Here is a 22,174-nt window from a genome sequence, read left to right on the forward strand (position 1 = left end):
TTCAGTGAGATTCTTTTGAGTTTGCCAATATTAAAGATTACTCTCTATTGCGTTTGCTTCACCGACATACACATGAATATATGAATAAGCGTGAAAACCATGCATCATACACATTGCATAGGTGGGGATCTCTTTGTATTAGGACCCAATCACTGCAGCAGCAAAACCAGTCCTTTAACCATTGAGCCATCACCGCCATATAACTGGTCAAGCTTTTTCCTAATCCAATGTTTTGTCTTTTTTTTCTTCAAAACGTAATATCGGCAAATTTTGTGAGCAGACTTTACGCAGACTTTCTTTCTTTTCGAAGTTTAGAACGATCTTTGGAAGTTTTTGGATTTATTAATTGGCGTCACAATTCCAAAATCTGCAAGTACGCATGATACAATCTTTGAGATATTCTATGTCTTTCTAAAGCTTGTGTAGTGTTTATCAGTTGATGTCTTTGTTGTGAAAATGGAGTTTGAACGAGTTCTTTGCCTTGCATTTTCTCGGAGTTTTCTGAAGAACTTTCATCCCTTTTAGTTTTCTTATTTTTTTCTAATTAAATAATTTTACACTATTGGATCGCAGTTTTTCAGTTTTTTTTGTTGTGCTTTTTGCATTAGAGATTATGTATCAATTGACCCAATCATCATTTTTTTTATCGTTATTTTAAAATTTTTTTTCAAGTGGATTTTTTATTTTTCTTATATCTGCAAACTGTTTTGTCTAAACACTTGCATCTAGCTATATCAAACAATCTTCAATTTTTTTAAGTTTCTACTCATAAAAGCATTTCTTTTACTTACAAGATATCTGATTTTAGATACCGATCGCGGTGGTAGCTTAAAAGTTGGATAATGCAATCAACTGAAACAGAATGTCTGAAGGCTAGGCCCACCGCTTATAACTGATGGTTGTCGTCAGGATGGGTGTCCGGATGTAAAAACTTTTCCCCAATTTATTCCTATGCCATCTCAAAGAAAAACAACGGCCCCTAGTCCCCAGCAGGCCTTAAGTGGTCAAGGGGTGCCAATAATCCCTGGGAAGTATGCAATAGTGGAGGGATGTTGCAGAAAAATTCAGAAAGGCCCCTCTATGGTACTTAGATAATGTTGGATCACTGACTGGCCGCAGCATGGAAATCGCAGAAATGCTCGAGCGTAGAAGGATTGACATCTGCTGCCTTCAGGAAACCCGACGGAAATCGAATGGTGTCTGTCATGTCAACTCAGACAAAGAAAAATATAAACTATTCTGGAATGGTCAAAAGACGGCCAAAAATGGTGTTGGAATTTTTTCAGAGAACCGCTAGCCCTAGAAGTACTGGATATTAAAAGGATTAATTCACGTCTCATGTGGATCAAGCTTTACATAGTAAAGCAAACAATGATTATTTTTTCTGCATACGCTCCACAGACAGGCGAATCAGAAGAGATGAAAAATGACTTCTGGACTGCATTCTCTGACACCATCTCAACAATACCAAAATCTGAAACAATCCTGATTGGAGGCAATCTCAATGTCCCACGTTGGAGAGAAAACAGATGGTTTTGACAACGTACATGGCGGTTTTGGCTATGGAAAACGGATTGAAGATGGCAACCGCATTCTTGAGTTTGCTGAAAGTCACAGGTTTTGTTTACTGAACACATATTTTGGAAAGAGGTTGGAACATCTCATAACATACAAAAGTGGACCATTAGCTACGCAAATTGATTTCTTCGCTGTCAAGCAATCACACCGAAGGCTGTTCAAAAACGTCAAAGTTATACCTGGCGAATCATGTGTCGCCCAACATAGACTCCTTGTGGCAGACCTGGTTGTCGAACTATCAAAACATAAGTCTAAACAAATGCCTCGGAGAATCAAAACGTGGAAGCTGAAAAGTTGCACTGGTACGAACAGATCGGTGCAGAGAGTGGCTCACTAAAAGCAAATGTGAACAAATGAAATATCTGTATCGTATAGCAAAACAAGCAAAGCGTACGAAAAAAGACATAGTTGGTGCCTCATGTATCAAAAATGACAAAAATGAGATGGTTCTTGAACAAGATGAGATCAAGCTACAGTGGAGAGAATACTTCAATCGTCTGTTAAACGAAACAAATCCCATCAATGTTAACTTTGACGCTTCACCCATCGAAGGTCCGATTCCAGACATCACTGTAGAGGAGCTTACAGAAGCTCTGAAAGCTATGAAGGATGGAAAGACAGCAGGGCCCTCTGGACTCGCAAATGACATTATCAAAGCATCTGGTACTGCAGGTATCCAAACGTTACTACAACTTTGCCGTGAAATCTGGAGAAATTGCTCAATGCCGACTGAATGGAACTATAGCATGACAGTCCCGCTATACAAAGGCAAAGGTGATCCATTAAACTGTTCATCATATCGGGGTATACGTCTGTTAGAACACTCCCTGAAAATTGTCGAAAAAATCATTGAGAGAAGATTAACGTCGTTTATCACAATCGGAAATTATCAATCTGGTTTTCTTGCGGGGAAATCAACAATTGATGCAATTCACATCCTTCGGTAACTGCAAGAGAAGTACCTCGCAAAGCATCAACAACTATCACATTTTTGTAGACATTGAAAAAGCATTTGATCGAGTTCCCCGTGAAGCAATCAAGTGGAGTCTACGTCGACAACTCATTCCAGAATATCTTGTTCGACCTGTGATGGAAATGTATACGAATACTAAGATTCTTGTCAGCACAACGGTTGGAAACACTGATGCATTTGACATCGGCGTTGGAGTTCACCAAGGCTCGATTCTCAGTCCACTGTTATTTATAACTGATGGAAGAAATCACAAAACCGATATGCACTGGTGACATTTGGAATCTAATATAGGCTGATGATATCGTTTTAACAGCCACGTCTGAGCAGAATGCAGCACAGATGTTTGAAGATTGGAACACCAGACTCGCCGATCATGGATTCATAGTCAACATCAGCAAAACCAAAGCAATGAACACTGGTGAACCCATCCAATCCACAGCTACTGGACGATGGCCCTGTTCAGTTTGTAAAGCTGGTGTAGGTAACAATTCAATCAAGTGTCAGCAGTGTAACCAGTGGTGTCACAAACGTTGTTCAAAAATAATTGGTACTTTATCTAAAGTGTCCAATTTTTTTTGTTCTGCTTGCATCAATCCACAACAACAAATTCGAAATAGCACTGTTTTTGAAGCCATTAAAATAGAGAAAGTCACATCGTTTCAATATCTAGGGGATGTTCTGGATTGTACTGGAACAGCTGAAGCTGCTGTTCGAGCACGCATACTTGCAGACTGGAATAAATGGCATCTCCTTGCCTCTATATTGATGCGGCGTGACATCCCACTACCACTACGATCAAGACATTATAAATCTGTGATACGTCCGGTGTTGTTATATGGTGCAGAAACATGGCCAATGACAACCAAACTGGAACAACAACTTCACCGAACCGACATGAAAATGCTCCGATGGATGCAACGAAGGACCACATCAAATCTACCGAAATCCTGCTTCGTGCTGGTTTAGATGTTATAAAAGACGACTGCCGGCAACACCGTCTGCGGTGGTTTGATCATGTCAAACAAAGTGGAAACAGTGCCATAACTTCTCTTGCAAATGTTGAAGTACCTGGCACACGTCCCAAAGGCCGTCCTGGTCGCAAACAATCGAGCAAGACATGAAAGCTCTAAATTTAAATGAAATGGATACAACTGATCGTCTAATTTGGCGCAAAAAGTTGATGGCAAAGAAAACAACGTCCTACCTCGAGAAACCGGGTCTCTGGACGCAAAACGAAGATTGATTGATTGATTAGTATGCATAAGAAAAAATAATTAGATTATTTGCTTATGTTAGGTACAGCTGTCCACAACATTCACAGTTAGATTTTCTACATTACATTCGTATATGCACTCATACCCAATTACAATATAGTTAATTTATCACCAGTCTAGCTATATTTCATGCCCTGTTCACACTTTCAAACTCTGAAAGTGTTTGTAATAGTTTTTAATTTTTTATAGCCTTTTTCAAATCAGTAAATTTTTAATATTCTTAGCTGAATGCTTCGGATGATAGAGGCATAGGTATTGTTCGCGGACAAATTTTGACATTTGCTAGCACAAGAACAATCTTCAAGTGAGTTTTATGATTGTTTTGATTGACTGATTGATTAATATATTGATTGGTTGGTTGATTAATTGCTAATACATATAATTATGGTTGTGCCATTTTTCCAAAATTTGGCCAAACTTTGGATTTTAACCGGGGCCGGATTTTGTTACATAATTTTCACTTTAACTTTTTTAAAATAAATCGCTACATTAAACAAAATTTACACATATATTTGGCTGCTGTTGCACGTATTTACTTAGGTACGCCAGAAACAACTTTCCCATCTGAGAGTTTTTTCAGTGTAGCTGGTGAAGTGATTAGTAACAATGGCAGCACATTGCTTTCAGCTAATGCTTCAAGGCTTGATTTCTTATAATAAAATATTGCGCTCATTAAAATGTAAATTCTATAGACAATAAAAATCTGCAAATGTATAATAGTTTTGATTTTTTTAATTACCATTAAATGATAATATTAATAATTGTTAACGTGAGCCGTTTATGAATAAATGAAAACTTTATTTACATGTGCAATATTTAAATTATATAATAAATCATTATTTTTATATTTTGTCGTTTTTATTGTCATTTTCATTATTGATAAAATAAAAAAAAGTATCCAATCTAATTATATTACAATTAAGTTTACTAATTTTATTAGGCTATTGTTTTCAAACATTATTTGATCCAAACAATATTTAATCTAGGTTTGAAATCAGTATCATGCATAAAATGAATATGGCATAAAAATTATTACCTGTCTAATAATTTTTTCTTAGTTCTATAGAATTAAACGCTAAAACACGAAACATTTTTTTGTAGTAATTGACATTGATTTTTTACAAACTTCTTACTATCGTATTTTATTGTTAAACTTTAGACAAATTTTTTAATTAAATTAATAAATTGACAAAAAAAGTGACTATGACGATAATTGCTGAACAACCGGTTAAAAACTGATTGTTTCTTTTCAACCTTTCAACAAGAAACTTTTCAACAAATATAGCGGTTCTATGTAACAAATTTGTTAGATTGACCTTGATGATATTGTTACAGGCGTGAAGGCGAGATAAGAAATGAAAGTTAGAAATTAAGTGAAGCGCTTGAAAATTATAAAAATCGGAGTTAATTAAAACGGTTGTAAAAAGAAGTCACTTTATAAGTGGGATCTCGACAACACAAAAACGAGAAAAAACACGAACAAGAACAACGAGAATAACACAAGGAATACAGCTAATCAGAAGACGGAGCACTATTGACGTAAAAGTGATTAATGTGATTTTATGTAGTTATTAGGATTAAGTTATTGTTTCTATTACAGCTGGTATTAAATAAACGTTTGACGTAGTTTGCGTTTACAGTTGTTGTGTTCATCTATCGGAGATCTTGAACCTACAGATAAACGAACTTTTGACTATCGTTGGAAGCTACAACACGATGTTGGAGATATAGCGAGTACTGAAGTTAAAACATCGAGGTTGGTAATTACGAGGTCGAAGAGGTTACGATCTGGTGTTAGAAATGGGTTCTTCAAGAGATTACACACTGGTGACGGAGGTAAGATTCCGATAGCTGAAAGTTCACTGCAGTATAGAATACAGGACTAGAGAACTATAATTTGTCGGACAAAAGAAACTTAACTTCTAACTAACCCTAACTTACTTGAGTTGTTTTCCGTGATTTACCTGTCGATTAGTTATTGTGCTTCATTCTAACGATTTAACGATCGAACGAACGAGTGATCGATTACGATCACACAAGTGATTGCCAGAACTGTTTTCATTCTAACTAAGTCATCTGAAATAAGTCTACTTAAGAATCAAGAATCCACGAAAAGAGAAATAACCGTACCCTACATGTTTAAGGGGACGGTTATAACAATATGTATGAGCAATATAATGCGTCTTGTCCATGATCCATGATCAGTATAGGCAAGCTAAAAACGTTATAAAATGCTATTGATTGTATTTGCAAATTCAATTTTGAAAAACTCAAATCAGGTACAGCCCTACATATAACCATAACTGAACCAAAGTTCAGCTTTAGCTTGTCCGGTTTTCATTTTATTATATTATTCTTATTGTTATAATAACTATAGTTAACAAGATTTATAATAATTTCACTTAGATCTCGGTTCAAATTAATAGTGCTAGATGAGGCTGATGCTATGACAAATGATGCACAGAATGCATTGAGAAGAGGTAACTAAACTTAGTTGAATGAATTTGTAATATTTGTATATATGAAATATATATATACATGTTTGAAGGAGACCATATTTTATACAGTATTAAAGGTTAAAAAGGTTAAAGGTTACTCTCTCTTTTGCGTTTGCTTCAGAGGTTTCAACGACAAACACACACAGCGTATATGAATACACGTGCAAACCACGCATCATACACATTGCATATGATAGGTGGGGATTTATCTGTATTCGAACCCAGTCATTGCAACAGCAAGACCAGACGCCTTTAACCATTGAGCCATCACGCCGCCCAAATTGCATGAATTATATACAATATGTAGTATTGTATGAATTCTACCGAATTCTACCAATTTAGTTTGTCTTTAAAATTTTCCTTTCTTGAATTTTCTGGAAATGGAAATTTGTTGAAATTACTTTAAATGCCCTATTGACGACTGTGCGCGTCAACAACATTCGTATATTGTTGTTATGACCATTTCACTATCAAGACGTCTCACAATGCATACACAAAAAGGAGCCATCACTTTCAATCAACACATGCAACTCCATAAACCCGCCAAACAACACAAAATTATCAAAACACGTACAAAATACATCTAAAAGTTGCAGAAGCTGTCCTACTAGATATCAATATAACAACACTTTTATTAAATTTTCATGATGAACTTGGATAATTCTATTTTCAACAAATTGAACAATTTCCAGAATATTTTAGTAAGGAAAATTAAAAAGACAACTTTTAAATCGATTAATGCCTACAATTCGGTAGAACTCACACAATACTGTATAAAATATAGTCATTATTTATGCGTATTTCTACGACCGACCGATAAAAACTGACAACCGCTCAAGAACCTGAGCAGCGATTGTTTCATCTTTCCCTGGAGTTAGAAGCAAAACAAAATAAAGTTTAGCACATATCCTATTAGATGAATGAAACAGATGCGAAATAGCTGTTGCCATCCGAGATGAGCTCAACAAAGCCCAAGACAAAAGACTCAATACTTATAAATACACCTCAAGGCCTAACTTTCATAAAGTTGACAAATAAAATAACAAATAGTAGTGGATTAACGGATCAATCTCAATAAATATCCTCTCACTGATAAATAAAGAGAATTTTTAAATTTAGGAATAAACTGTCATGTCTTAATGAAACCGAACAATATTGAGATAACGATGATAGTGCTAATAAACGAGTCAGAACGACAAACCCAGATTACTGTGGTCTTCCATTGCGGCTAAGCTACAAGCTGAAGCCAAGAAACAAAGGCAATTTTCAAATCATCATTGTACATAGGTGCCACTGAAAATGACCACCAAATTGATACTCAGGATTCGAAACCGATCCGACACGACGTCTTCCTCTAGCAAAACAAACAGAAGTAAACGAAATGATAACGACAATGCAGAATCAAAACGTCATAGAACCGTCATCAAGTCCCTGGATTTCGCCAGTTGTTTTGGTAAAGAAGGACGGCACTACCTGTTTTTGCGTTGATTATAGGAAGTTAAATGATGTGACTAAAAAGGACAGTTATCCGTTACCGAGGATTGATGACATCATGGACACCCTATCTGGCTCAAGTTGGTTCTCTACGCTTGATTTGAAAAGCGGATACTGGCAAGTAGAAATCGACAAGAACGATCGCGAAAAGACAGCGTTTTCTATCGGATCGGGGTTGTGGAAATTCACCGTCATGCCATTTGGATTGTGCAATGCTCCAGCTACTGATGGAATGTGTATTGCAAGGTCTTAACTGGAAAACCTGTCTTGTCTATTTAGATGACATAATTGTTCTAGGAAGAACATTTGATCAACACGTCGAAAACTTACGGGAGATCTTCACAAGACTATTGGAAAATTTAAAGCTGAACGTTAAAAATGTGCTGGTTATTTTCTAAAGAAGTTAACTATTTGGGACATGTAGTATCTTCAGATGGAGTTCGAACCGATCCCAGCAAGATAGAAATTGTGAAAGACTGGCCAACTCCAAAGGATAAAAATGAATTGCGAAGTTTTCTGGGATTGGCAACATACTATCGACGTTTTATAAAAGATTTTGCAAAAGTTGCCGGACCTCTCCACCAACTTACCGAGAAGGACCGAGTTTTCAACTGGAATACCCTATGCGACTCAGCATTTGAAAAGTTAAAAGTTGAACTATGTGATGCTCCTTTGCTAGCATATCCAGTTCGTGGCAAGACGTTTGTGTTAGATACTGATGCAAGTAACAACGGAATCGGAGCCGTTTTGTCACAACATATAGACGGAGAAGAAAAGGTGCTAGCGTATTATAGCAGAGGATTCACAAAGCCCGAACGAAACTATTGTTTGACCAGGAAGGAGTTACTAGCAATAGTCAATGCAACAAAACACTTCCACAAGTACTTTTATGGACAGAAATTTCTTCTCCGAACTGATCATGCAGCGTTAAGATCTTGAAGGATCTTGAAGGACAGATGGCCCGATGGTTGGAGCGTTTACAAATGTACGACTTCGAGATCGTGCACCGCAAAGGAACAACTCATAGTAATGCTGATGCTCTCTCACGTCGACCATGTTTACCAGGATGCAAATATTGCTGTCGCCACGAGGAGAAGATACAATCGGAAGACATAAGAGCAACAACAATATCAGCGGATGACGGTTGGACACCGACGGATCTTGCTGATGCACAGTTTGCGGATTAGAACCTACAACATCGGATCACATGGAAGAAGGAGGGCAAGCGACCGGACTGGCAAAGCATCTCAGAATATAGTGCCATGTTAAAGGGTTATTGGGCTCAGTAGGACTCATTGTATTTGGAAGGGGATTCGCTGAAACGAAAATGGGAATCAGCTGATGGATCAAAACACCGCATGCAAGTTGTAATACCAAGAAGTAGAACGACCGAAATCCTTGATGAAATGCATGGCGGCCCTTCTGGGGGACATTTAGGAGTGAACAAGACCCTTGAAAAAATACGAGAAGGATTCTACTGGCTTCACGTTAGAGAAGATGTAGAGAGCTGGTGTCGAAAATGTAACACATGCGCTTCAGTCAAAGGACCCAAAAGAAGGCTAAAAGGGGCAATGCAAATCTACAATGTTGGTGTCCCCTTTGAACGGATTGCTATAGATATTGCTCGACCCTTTCCGGTATCAGATTATGGAAACCGTTACATTCTGGTTGTAGCGGACTATTTCAGCAAATGGCCCGAGGTGTTTCCAATACCCAACCAAGAAGCATGTACCGTCGCTGAGGAAATTGTACTCAATTGGATTAGTCGATATGGTGTCCCATTGGAACTCCACTCAGATCAAGGTCGAAATTTTGAGTCACAACTGATTGGTGAAATGTGCAAGCTGCTGGGTATAAACAAAACTCGAACGACACCTCTTCACCCACAGTCTGACGGTATGGTGGAACGATTTAACCAAACCCTGATTGAACATCTGGCTAAAGTAGTCGACAAAAATCAACGGGATTGGGATCGTCATTGTTTCTTATGGCATACCGGAGTGCTATCCACACAACTACTGGAGAAACGCCATCAAAAGTTCTGTTTACCTTAAGAACCTTAAGAACTCCAGCTGATGTGAAATATGGCGTACCACCTGAACCACACCAATCATTAACAGAATACGTGGATAATCTTCGACAGCGATTAAACCATATCCACCGTTACGTACGCCTTAAAATTATAAAAAACACGGAGGCGGCCAAAACCAGATACGACTTGAAAGGAAGCAGTGGCGGTTAGGGTTAGCCGTGAAGCCGTACTGGTAACCACCTATTAAAACCCACGACTACAGTCAATAACTTTTTCAATAACTTTTATGGGGTGTTCCAGCAAACGTATACCCCGATATGAGAAGCATTTCAGTGGGTCTCCTTTTCTTTTATAGATCGGCACAGTTGTGCTACTGTTCCATTCCACTGGTAGCATTGATTTACTCCACATCTTTCGACAGATGTGTAAGAGAGCTCGGAAGCCTGCCCCGCCAGATGCCTTGATGATATCATTTTTAAGTCCAGACGGACCAGCCGCTTTACAACCCATTCATTGCCTTCAGCGCATCGTTAAGCTCCTCAGCTGTTATGCCCTGAATCGGTCCTTCCACCGGAATATTCAATAACTTCTATTCAATAACTGATCCGGTGATCCATCACTTCATTCTGCAAGCTTATTATGGTGCCTTTGTTATTCTTTATGCATGTGGCACAAACTATATCTTTTTTCAGTATTTTGGCCTGATTTTCTATTCGGTCACTCTACCGAATACCATTATGTATAGGTAGAGTGACCGAATTTGTTCGCCTTTACTTCTAGACGGCCATACCTTTTATTGATTTGTACGAGCTATTGCGATATTGACATTTCGCTTCTGTGTTTTTTGATCGGTATGTCTTTCGATCTTCATCAGTCTTCGTGTTCTGCCATTGTTTGAAAGCTGCTTTCTTACTGGCAATAACATTTTGCACCGTCTTGTTCCCCCACCAAGTTTTGCGGTTGTCTTGGTGTTTTGGTCCCGATTTTCTACATACAGCTGTTCACTAGGATGTCCTGAATAGATTTCCAGGTTATGTCTAAATCCAGTTGTGTCGATACCAACTCCGCGAAATTCTTGAGGTTCTTCAGTTTCTATGTCTTTATTCTAGTAGGCATTCGAATAGTCACAGAGTGTGATCGTTTCATGATCATATTGGTCACCTGCAATCGATGTTTAGGAAAGCATGCTTCGCCTGGCATGACTTTGGTGATCTTGAATAGTCGTCTGCGTCAATAAAATCATTATGTGTGCATGACATCCCGCTCTTATATGTGATCAAATGTTTTGCCATCTTCTTTAAGTAAAGGTTCAACAGGAAAAGTACATGGCTTTCTGTAAGTTCCTGAATCCTTACACCGTCTTCCAAAGCCTCCATGGACACCGTGGAACCCATTTGCTTTCTCTCTAACATAGCCGTTGAGGTCGAGACATATAAATGGTATCTCTGATAATGGTGTTTTCCTGACGGCATCTGAGAGTTTGTTCCAGAAGTCATTTTTGGCGTCATCAGATTCACCGGTCTGTGGTACATATACAGTGAAAAAAGTCAGAAACTGTTTTCCCATTCTGAGTTTAATCAGCATTAGGCGTGAGCTGATTCGAGTCACCTCCAGTACATTTTGTGCCAGTGATTTCCGTATGAAGATTCCCACTTTATTATGTGCTATCTTTTGGCCATTCCAGAACATTTTGTAACTACCAATGAGAGAAACACCTTTTGATTTCCATCTTGTTACCAGCAGAGAACAGATGTCAACCTTTTGCTCTAACCCTAACCTGTCGACGATCTCCATGGTGCGTCCAGTTAGCGATCCAGTTATTGTCACCTCTTGACCATTCAAACAAGCTATTAGTTTTTTGATAGTTGGGTGGTGCAATGATGTAACGGTCATGCTATTGCAGTAACCGGATTAGATTGCAAGAAATTCCTGCCTATCACATACTATGTGTGATGCATTGTTTCATATACAGTATGTGTTTGGTTGAGCCTCTCAAAAATGTTAAAAGGGTAATTGTAATAAATATTTCATATATATATATTATATATATATATTATGTATATATATATATATGAAATGAGTTGTTATGTATGTTTTTTTTGATCAATGTTGAAAGTAGTGTTGAATTTTTGAAATGTTGCGTTAACAACAGTCTGTTACCAATATATATATATATATATATATATACATATATATATATATATATACACCCAACTATCATATATATATATGTATATATACTCATATACATATACATACACACACATATAGTGTATTGGTCTCCGCGCACAGGTTGGCAGATTTAGATTTTATTTTAGAGAACATTTTAGAGAACCTTCTGTGCAAGACCCTGTACACTAATATCTGTTGAGCAGGGGCGAAATGATAGTTTTTATGGCTATTGTTTTTAACCAAGGGCTCGCACACACACACACACACACACACATATACGTCCTACCTTGGGGAACTGGGTCGCTGGACGCTAAACGAAGATTGATTGAAATATATATATATATATATATATAATATAGAAATAATAATATATATAGAAATATATATATATATAAATATATATAATATATAGAAATATATATATATATATATCGATATTATTCAATATTTTTCTTACGTTCAACATAAAGAATTTGCTAAATTATTTTATTAATTCGAAACCTTTCCCTTGTAAACCTTTGTAATTACAAATATTTTACAGTAATGGAAAAGTTCACAGAAAATGTACGGTTCTGTATTATTTGTAATTATTTATCAAAGATTATACCAGCTCTTCAATCTAGATGTACTAAATTTAGATTTGCACCATTAAATGATGAACAAATTTTGCCAAGACTTGATAATATCATATATAGTGAAAGGTTTGTGAAAACTATCGAAAATAGATTTTTTTTTAGTAATTAAAGTCTTTTTTGAACTTAATGTCTCGCTAAAATTCTTGTTAAAATTGCTTCTTGGAGATCACAAATGCATTCTAAGTCATATAATAAATGTTTTCTGTATTTTTTTTTAACTTGCTTTCGACTCTGTCCGTTGAACATTTGTTTGTCTGCCTGACTGTCGGTCTAACTGTTTGTTCACTAACTGTTAATTTAAAACTTTCTTGCGGACTATCTAACTTTCTATAAGTTAGACATGTGTTTCAAAAGTATTTAAAAATTAATTTTTGAAAAGATTTGAAATCCAGCTAAGCCCTAGCAAGCATTTTAAACCTTTAAGATCATACAAGTTGTAAAACGAACTTTTTTCCCAATTTTATCCAGTTCCTGATAAACGTGGCGATTTAGCTCAAAATTTAATTTTACTTGAAATATGTTTTCTATTAAATCTATCGGACATATGTAAATATTTGGTGTTGGTTCTTTGTTTAGTACCCCTATATATTGAACTCTGAAGCGCTGCCGAGAAGCTGGCGAGCAAAATATTGATGTTTAAATTTCTTTGAAAACATTTCTCTTTCCTCCATCATAGCAGTCTATCTATTCCATACTTCTGCTGCAGTCACAAAACGACGTCATTTTTAGTTTTCTATTCTGAATTTTGGAACAAGTTTTTTTAGTTGGTGATCTGAGCTTTTGTTCAACAGTAGCTATAGAAACAGACAGTATCGGATGTAAATATTGAAGACCAAACCCCATCAAATTATCTCTTGTCAGTCGATTCGCTAAGTTCGTCACGTACATATTGAAATCAAGATAAGATCACGTGAAATCAAGATAAGAACTAATAGTTAGAAATTGCACGAACCGCTAGTAAAATAATTAGAAGGCATAAATAATTAAAATGGTTGTAAATTCATGTGATACGGCATGTGACACGTTTACAAGCAGTTCGGTAGCTATATAAACAACGCCGAAGCAAGATTCAGAGACACAGAGAGAGAGAGAGAGACACACAAGGAGAAAAAACGAAGAAATAACTAATTTCACCGTTCTATTTTTGTTACCCACGGCGATTTTCCCTTCGCCAAACTTCCACGAGGTATGATTGTTCTTGAGCCAATCTAAACCTAAAACTATTTCTGAAACATGATCAGACACCAATACCAATGCTGATTTGGAATAATCATTAACTTTAATTTGCAACTTCATTTCTTCTTTGACTGGAATTTCTGTGTTGTTGGCAGCTTTCAATTTCTTTTCCGTCGGTCTGATCTTTGTGATATCAACCATAGACGTTGTAACAATGGATACACTACTGCCACTATCAAGTAAACCTAATCTTCTTTTGCCATTAATTGTGATTGACATGACACGATCGTTGCTTTTTCACGTGATCCACTGTGCTGCTTGTCATTTCTTTCTGCGGGCACTCCCTCAAAAAATGACCTGTCTTTCCACAATTGTAATAACCTTTGAAATTCACTTGACTATAAGTTTGAGATTTGCAGGTCTCATGAGGACATTCGACTGCAAGATGACCTGGCTTCTTACAATTGAAACAAATTTTCTCTCGCTCAACTCGGGATACCGTTGGCTGCGCTCTGTTATTTCTGAGTTCTTCGAATGACTTTTGAAGGAACGCAATCTGTCGTACCATCGACTCCATGTTTTCTGCTCCTGCTTGTAAATCGCTGTGCAAACCTAAGAGCATCGTCAATGTTCTTTAGTTCTTTTTCCCTAACCTTTAACTCTAATTCAGTATTATCGAGGGCTGACAAGAAAAAGTCCCTATCTAGATGTGTAGCTAATCTTGACTGTTCTCCTGGATAGGCTAATGACATGAGTCTTTTAGTAACCATCGACAACTCTCGTAACGACTCACCAGGTTTTCGACGAAGAATCTGTAATTTGTACCTGTATGACTCTTCATGACCTCTTGTTCCAAAACGATCTTTTAGCTTAGATACCAGCTCTTGGTAACCTAAACCTGTTAAATCCCAGAGAACCTGTGAAGCTTCACCTGTTAACGAACATGACAAATACGCTTCCATGTCTACGAGATTCCAATTATTGTACTTGGCACATATCTCAAGCTTTTTTAAGAAAGTTTTGAGACAACCGGTGCCATGAAATCTGTCAGGTCGAAGCAATTCGCGACGACAAAAGTCGTTGCCACGTTCGGCACCTATACGCGATTGATGAACCTGAGACTTCACACCAGTTGAATGAAGCGGTTCCCGACTGTCACACGTCGACTCGTGTTCAACTGTGTTTCTCTCTCGCTCGGTCGCTCTGCACCTGTTGCTGTTACCTAAAATTTTATTTCACCGTCGATCGTGTTCGGTTTTTCTAATGATTGACGCTGATCTACTGGACGCTAATCGCAGCTCATTCAGTCCGAACTCCTGCAACTTTGGATCACCCTGACACCTAAAACCTGAAATATCCTGTGTAAACCTGTAACCTAAATTGTTCGCTGAAAAATCAATACGCAGCTTTTCTTCGTACCTGTCAACAATTTGGAAACGAATGTAATTCAAAACAATTTCATTTTGTTGGCTGGCGGGCGTTGAAAGATTGATTTTCGATCCTCCTTCGGTTCCTGTAAACTAAAATCTAAAAAAGTTTCATGTTGTCGAACATGGCACCTGTCACCTAAAAAATTTGGAGAATCAACTTGGCTCCTGCTGCACCTAAAACCTGTAATGTTTGAAAAAGAAGCCCCACGTTGGGCGCCAATTGTAGATTTTCGCCGGGCGACATCCGAATTCCGCACCACACGGTCCCGAACCGCGTCCGCATACGAATATCCACCCAAGCCTTCGCTTCGGCGGAGTCTTTCCTGGCCGGGATCCGCCACTCTACAATAGACGCTCTCAGGGTCTGAAAACACGGAAGTTTGTTCGCGCCCTGCTTGTTGACTAGAAACGCCGACCTCGTCAACTATCAGCAATTATTTTATATTCAAACATCCATTATTTTAGGTAGAATAATTAAGCCGAGCCAAATTTCAAATGTACACTTCTTTTATTCAATAAAAGAAACAAAATAACAAACAAAATAGTACAAATCAAATCTTTATTAATAAGCGATAAATCCCAAAATTAACAATCTATTAATAATATAACTATCAGGCAGACAAAATGCATAGAATGTCTATTAAAATATATAGATATATACAGGCGGCACGCCTCAAAGACGCAATCATTATCATCACAATCGTCACAATTTTACAAAATATACAGGCGGTATATTTCAATCGCACAATCATTATCATTGCAATTGTCACAACTTCACATTAACCTTACGGCGACTGTACGAATATACGCATAAAAATGACATTTTAAACTTGATTCGGTGACCTTCACAATATCTGTTGTGTAGAAAGCACAGATCAAAGGTCCCAGAATTGATTCTTGTGTTACACGGAAAGATGCGGAGTTAGTGCCCTCAACAAATCGTTTGCAGTTTATTAGTCAAACCAAGCAAGAACCTTTCAACCAAAAAGGTGCTGCAAAAGGAGTCTTTCATAGAGAGCCGGAAGTCGATGTGACGTATTAAAAGCAGCCCAATGTCAAGTAGATCTATTGATCAAGTTGAGAGACACTATCTTGCTATCTCAGTTCAGAACAAAAGCTCAGGGAAAAGTCCTTTTGCTTTGAAGTTTGCAATCAACTGTTTTGCCACTGTTTTTTTTATTGAGCTTCGAAATAAGCTTGAGGTTTAAAAATTTCAAAAAACCTATAAAAGTTTGTTTAATACATTTTATATTGTTTAAAAATGCTGATTTCGACAACGTATTTCATCTTTTTTTCTTTTTCTACCTGAGCTTCCTTGTTTGTTTTTTGTTTTTTTTTTGCTTGATTGCTTACTTATTGAGGTTACCATCTTAAATTCATTAGTATTTCTTGATAACGTTTCATTTTTATTATTAAAAGTCAAAATTGTTTTCAGAATCAGTGTTTCCGAAGAAGCTAAGTCTACATTAATTGCATTGGGTAAAGGGGATATGAGAAAAATATTAAATATATTGCAAGTAATTAATTTTTTAATCGTTTCATCTCTATTTAAATTTATAAATTTATGTTTTTTATAATATACTAACTGACCCTTCGTAACGCTTTAGAAATAATAAAATGTGCTACTGGCAGAGTTTCCCAACCTTTTTCAGTGTTGGCCTTCCTATAAAAGAATTAATGGTAACTTGACCTCCCCAAACACCGTCGTCAATAGTTGAAAAAAAAATCTATTTGTTATTCATTGCGCTGTTTATATTAATTAGGGTTATGTTAGGTTCTTAAATATGTTGCATAAAATATTGTTGAAGCTTAATAAGATGGTTGCTGCTGTTTTCCATCATAGAAGATGAAATTGAGGTTCATTACTAGAAAGATTTCATATCATTTCATGCATCCAATCAATTTCTATCTTTGAAGAAGAGAATCCTTTTTCACATAAGTAGGTGGTCGAAAACGGAATCAGAGCTGCCATATCTTATTTAAATATATTTGGGTACATATCTTTCAGACTGCACCAAAACTCTCAAAATCTTTGGAATTGAATTCAGCCAACTCTTTGGTTCAAAAATTAATTAAATCAATTTTTATTTCATCTTCATCAGAAACACTATCCAAGTTAATAATGAATGGATTTCGTATACAAAAATTATTTGCTAAATTTTTAGTATTTAGTTAACGCTAACGTTAGAGGTTTGTGATATGTTGTATAATATGTTGTTGTATAATTGTTGTATAATTTCTTTTTTTCCAACATGCATTGATTTGGTATTAGTGCTACTTATGACATCATCTAAGTATGGAAAATCTGCAAGGTTTGCCAACATTTCTTTTCAATATCGTCAACATCGGACTAGGATTGTTGCTGCGGAACTCTGCCCTCTGCTGCTCGGACTGGTTCTTTATTCCAGAGCGTTTTCCTATCCTTCGAAAGCAGCGAATGTACCACATTAGCGTTGTCAAAATCACCGCCATTGTCGTTGTCCTCTATATCATCACCAGACTTCTCACTATCGCTCATGTCATCATGGTTGTTATTAGCTGCATCATTTTCATCATTTTCATCTGAGCTCTACTGAGTTTTATTTAAAGTAGAATTGTATTCAAACTTTTAATCTCGCATCATGTAGAGGATCGCGATCACCGTCGTATCTCGGTGATCCTCTACATAGTAATACAAACAATCGTCAACTTTGCTCTGCCATCGTTCTACGTTTTCATCAGCTTAAAACACGTTTGGAATTCGCTTCCGCCAAAAGATTAGGGACTGCAGCTCTACACAGTCATTCAAGTCGTGATTAAAAATTTTTTATTTTGATAGAGCGTTTTTAAACGTCTGACAGGATGTTTTTTTTTGAGGGCGCCTCAGCCGCTTGCCAGGGCGCTTTATAAGTCAACATTATCGTATATAATATATATATATATTATTTTGTTATATATATATAACTAAGCATAAAAACACTTACAATGAGGTCGTTTTTGACGCTATTGGTAGTTAACGCTAATTTTGTCCACCTGGCGTTATTAAAAAAACTAAACTCAAAGGTCTTGTATAAAGTCACACAATTTCACCGAATTTTTATCGTGAGTGTAAAATTCTGGAGTCGTTTTTGATTCCCACTGGTTACTGCTGGCCTCTCCGTCAAATTTCAAAAATTGGTTACTACCTGTGGGAATCACACAATTTTTGAAATTGCACAGTTAAATGTTATAAATTTGATTTTAAATTTTTAACATAAAAAATTGTATAATGTTTCAAATGTTTTAAATTAGATATAAAATTATAAGCTGGAAAAATTGCAAAATGTTATTAAGTAAATAAAAGTTGGCAGGTCTAATTTTGTCCTCACTTGCGAACATTTGATAAATTTGCTGGCCTCTCCGTCAAATTTCAAAAATTGTGTGTTTTGAACGCATTTGAACCTTTATTTAACACCAACCAAATCTTTTTTCTGTTTTCTATTAGAAGTTTTTATAAACCTTCTTCCAACATTGTCGAAATCTTAATGATCTTAAGTAATTAATCTTAAGTAAACAATTTTAACAACATCGTTTTTAAAACCACATTTTAAAAAAGAATAAAAAAATATGTAGCATCAAATCTTTTTATGTCTCTTTAATGCTATTCCATCCGTAACCAATTTTAACTTTAACTCGGCCCGGACAGTATGTCTTCATGTTTGTTCTATTCACCTATTCGGACCCTTTGAGACAACAGGAACTCGAAATGACATATTTCATTTAATTTATCAATTGAACGTGGTAACCAATTTTAGGGCCACAATTAAAATTGAAGCTGTTTTGGATTATTTTGACCTGAACAAACTATAGCACGTTTCTGGTTTGTTGTTGAAATGTTAAAACTATTCTAAACAGTTGACAGTTTGTTCTGAATTTTTCCCTTTTGCTATTCATTAAATTTCTTTACTTTTTTTTTATGTCACGAAGTCTTAAGTTAATTTTTTCATTAATTTTCTTAGTAATAAACTATTAATATAAACAATTGAACGTGTAACGATTGGAGAAATTAAAAGTAATTTTGAAAATGAAGATTTGCAAATTATTTACAAGATATCCAATAAGAGAATAAATTTTTGGCAATTCACTACCGAACAGGTTTATGGTAAAATCAAGTTTTTAAACGGAGGTTTCTAGTGTTACCATTTTTCTGGCTTTACTGAGGTTGACGATTTTATATTTACAAAATAGGAAAAAGCATTTTGTTGCTTTGAAAACGATTTTTATTTAAGTGATTTTACAGAGTTTAGTTTGTCAAAAATTATATATATATATATAATTTCATAATTGCCGTTTAAGAAATTTTGAATTATTACTTACTTTTTTGACAATTAACAGAAATTGAACTTGTTATTGGCATCATTTGTAAAGTATTTGCATTTATTTGTCAAATAATGTTTTTTTCCTTTTTCTAAGATTTTTTTCACTGCACAAACTGCAAGCATTAGACTGAATAATAATATATATGAAAAATTTCATATTCATTATTTTAAAATTTGTAATGTTTTTTTTTATTTCCAAGTTGCTGTCAACATGAATGTTCATATTTTATATCATTAAAAAATATTTTTAAATTTATACAAAGTGGGAATCCTGCAAACAATTATATTATTTTTTTGTTCTCGATCTTTTTGTTGATTTTGTTATGTTTGTTTTATTTTATTAATCAAAGAATGTAACGATAAAAAACAAAGTTTTTGAAAAATTTTCGTAAACGTTTTTTGAAGTTTTACGGGAATTTACGGGAACTTGGTATGTTAAATGTATTAAATTATTTAAGCTTCTTCGAAATAGTCTAAACCAAAGTATTAATTTCTTTTATTTTACTGCATTAAAAAATCCGTAATAATTTTCACAATTCTAGAGTACATCAATGGCATTTCAAGATGTTAACGAAGATTCTGTGTATGCCTGCGTAGGCTACCCTCCAAAAAATGATATAAAGCTTGTTGTAAAATGGTTGTTAAATGAATCATTTACACCTTGCTATAACAGTATGTGATACTTAAAATTTTTAATACTTTTTACATTTTACTATTTTTGTTTCTTATTCATAAGACATGAAAAAGGTTATCCAGAAAGGAAAAATTTAGAGATATCAATTTATGAAGATACATCATTTTTTTAAGTTTTTTACACTAACTGAATCATATGCGCGAGACTCATTTTAACGTATTTGAGGACAACTAAATCTAACGAATCTAGCGATTGCACAGCGAAATTCTGTTTGATTTTATTTTTGTTTTCAATAATATCACTACCACAGCTGCCCATATTTGCACTTTCCCATATTACAAATTTAGTACACAAAACAAAAATACAACATTCATTCAGATTACATCCTAATGATTACATCCTATCAATCAAACCTAGCAATAAATGACAATATCGCCAGTCGTGAATTCCGCCTTGCTGCTTCCTAATTCTCTTCCATCAAACACCAGGAATAGCATTCTATTCAGTCGCCATTAAAATCTTTTTATTTTAAAAATGTTTTTAAAACGTTTGACTGAAGTTATTCTGTTTCGAGGACGCTTCAGCTGCCAGGGCGCTTTATTAAGTGACAATATTATTATTTTAAAATATAATAAGACAAATTTTATGCATGCCTTTCTGATAATCATGAAAAAATATGTATTGTCGGCTCTGAATATATACCTACATAATCTTTGTAAGTTTCTAAACTTAATAAGGCCTCTCGATTTTTCTGGTCTTAAGAATGGAGCTTCTCAATCTGAACATTACATGCAAATTCAAATGTGCAACAAAAACGGTTACATTATTATACTATCTTAGTTACGGTACGGCACACAGTATATAGCATGAATATCGTCGTGCTGAGAATAATTACGACTGCGTAATTTAAAAAACACGTAATTTAAAAAACACGTTTAACACAAAAATTTTAATAATTCATTTTTTCATATGTAAAACTTTTTTTTCGAAAAATATGTTTAATTTACTTCCAGTTTTCCCAATATGATATTACTATCAATAATGTTCAGCTGCTATTTTTGTAACTTTATTGGTGACCATAAAAAAATTTTTCAAAATTTCAGCTGTGTGTGTTTGTAATTTACTTTTTAAATTCATTCTTTGTAGATATTATGCAGCTAAAAATCACTAGAGGCTTAGCTCTGGAAGATATTCTGACTGACATAAACTTTTTTTTCCATAAAGGTTCTTTTTATTTGAAAATTTTATATTGTTTTTAAAAGGAATTTTTTTATTTCATTTTTAATTAACAGATCTTCAAACCTTTAGTTTTTTAAGTTGGGTTATAGACTTTTTTCTACCGTTAACAAAAGTTGAAAAAAGAGTTAAATTCGTACTGAGGTGTAAATAAGAAGAAAATTTTATGGAACTGAGAGCAGAATGTGATTGCAAATCACCTAAGCCAATTTTTACAATTCCACGCAAATTATATAGATAATATGAAATTGTCAAAAATTGCGCTTGGTCATGTTTTGCACAAGGAAATTTGTAGTTGCCTAGATTTTTTGAATCTATGTCAGTTTAAATTTAATTATATTTTGTTTTGTTTTAAATAAAAATTCAACAAAAATTGCCTGCCCAGTCCCTCGAAAATCCTAAAAATTATTAAATCAATAATAAGTATAACAGTTATAACATGTATCTAAGTATAACAGTTCATCGTCTCTGTTTCTTAAGCGCTGTTTTGATCATTCAAATTTATTTCTGACAACATCTTGATCATCATTTTTTCTACTATCAAAGCCTATCAATCTTCGTTTAGCGTCCAGATAGTAGAGGTCAACCTATTTTTTTGATGGTAAAACGTTTAGCGTTTATCAAAAATTGCGCTTGGTTATGTTTTGCACAAGGAAATTTGTAGTAGCCTGGATTTTTTGAATCTGCTTTTATCAGAATTGGTAT

General features: G+C 35.2%; 1 protein-coding gene across 1 annotated transcript in view; it reads left to right on the forward strand.

Annotated features, from left to right (window-relative positions):
* HELRODRAFT_87902 (hypothetical protein) overlaps nt 1-22,174 on the forward strand; it is a gene marked incomplete at both ends in the record, with an annotated part of 37,146 nt that overhangs the window by 5,534 nt on the left and 9,438 nt on the right. The window contains 6 exons of the mRNA XM_009029634.1: nt 4,050-4,129; nt 6,232-6,305; nt 12,563-12,722; nt 16,698-16,779; nt 20,142-20,271; nt 21,380-21,457. Of these exons, the coding sequence (XP_009027882.1) occupies nt 4,050-4,129; nt 6,232-6,305; nt 12,563-12,722; nt 16,698-16,779; nt 20,142-20,271; nt 21,380-21,457 (604 nt within the window). The remainder of the gene's footprint in view (nt 1-4,049; nt 4,130-6,231; nt 6,306-12,562; nt 12,723-16,697; nt 16,780-20,141; nt 20,272-21,379; nt 21,458-22,174) is intronic.

This window comes from Helobdella robusta (assembly GCF_000326865.2).
Source record: "Helobdella robusta unplaced genomic scaffold HELROscaffold_61, whole genome shotgun sequence".
Classification (NCBI taxonomy): Eukaryota; Metazoa; Annelida; class Clitellata; order Rhynchobdellida; family Glossiphoniidae; genus Helobdella; species Helobdella robusta.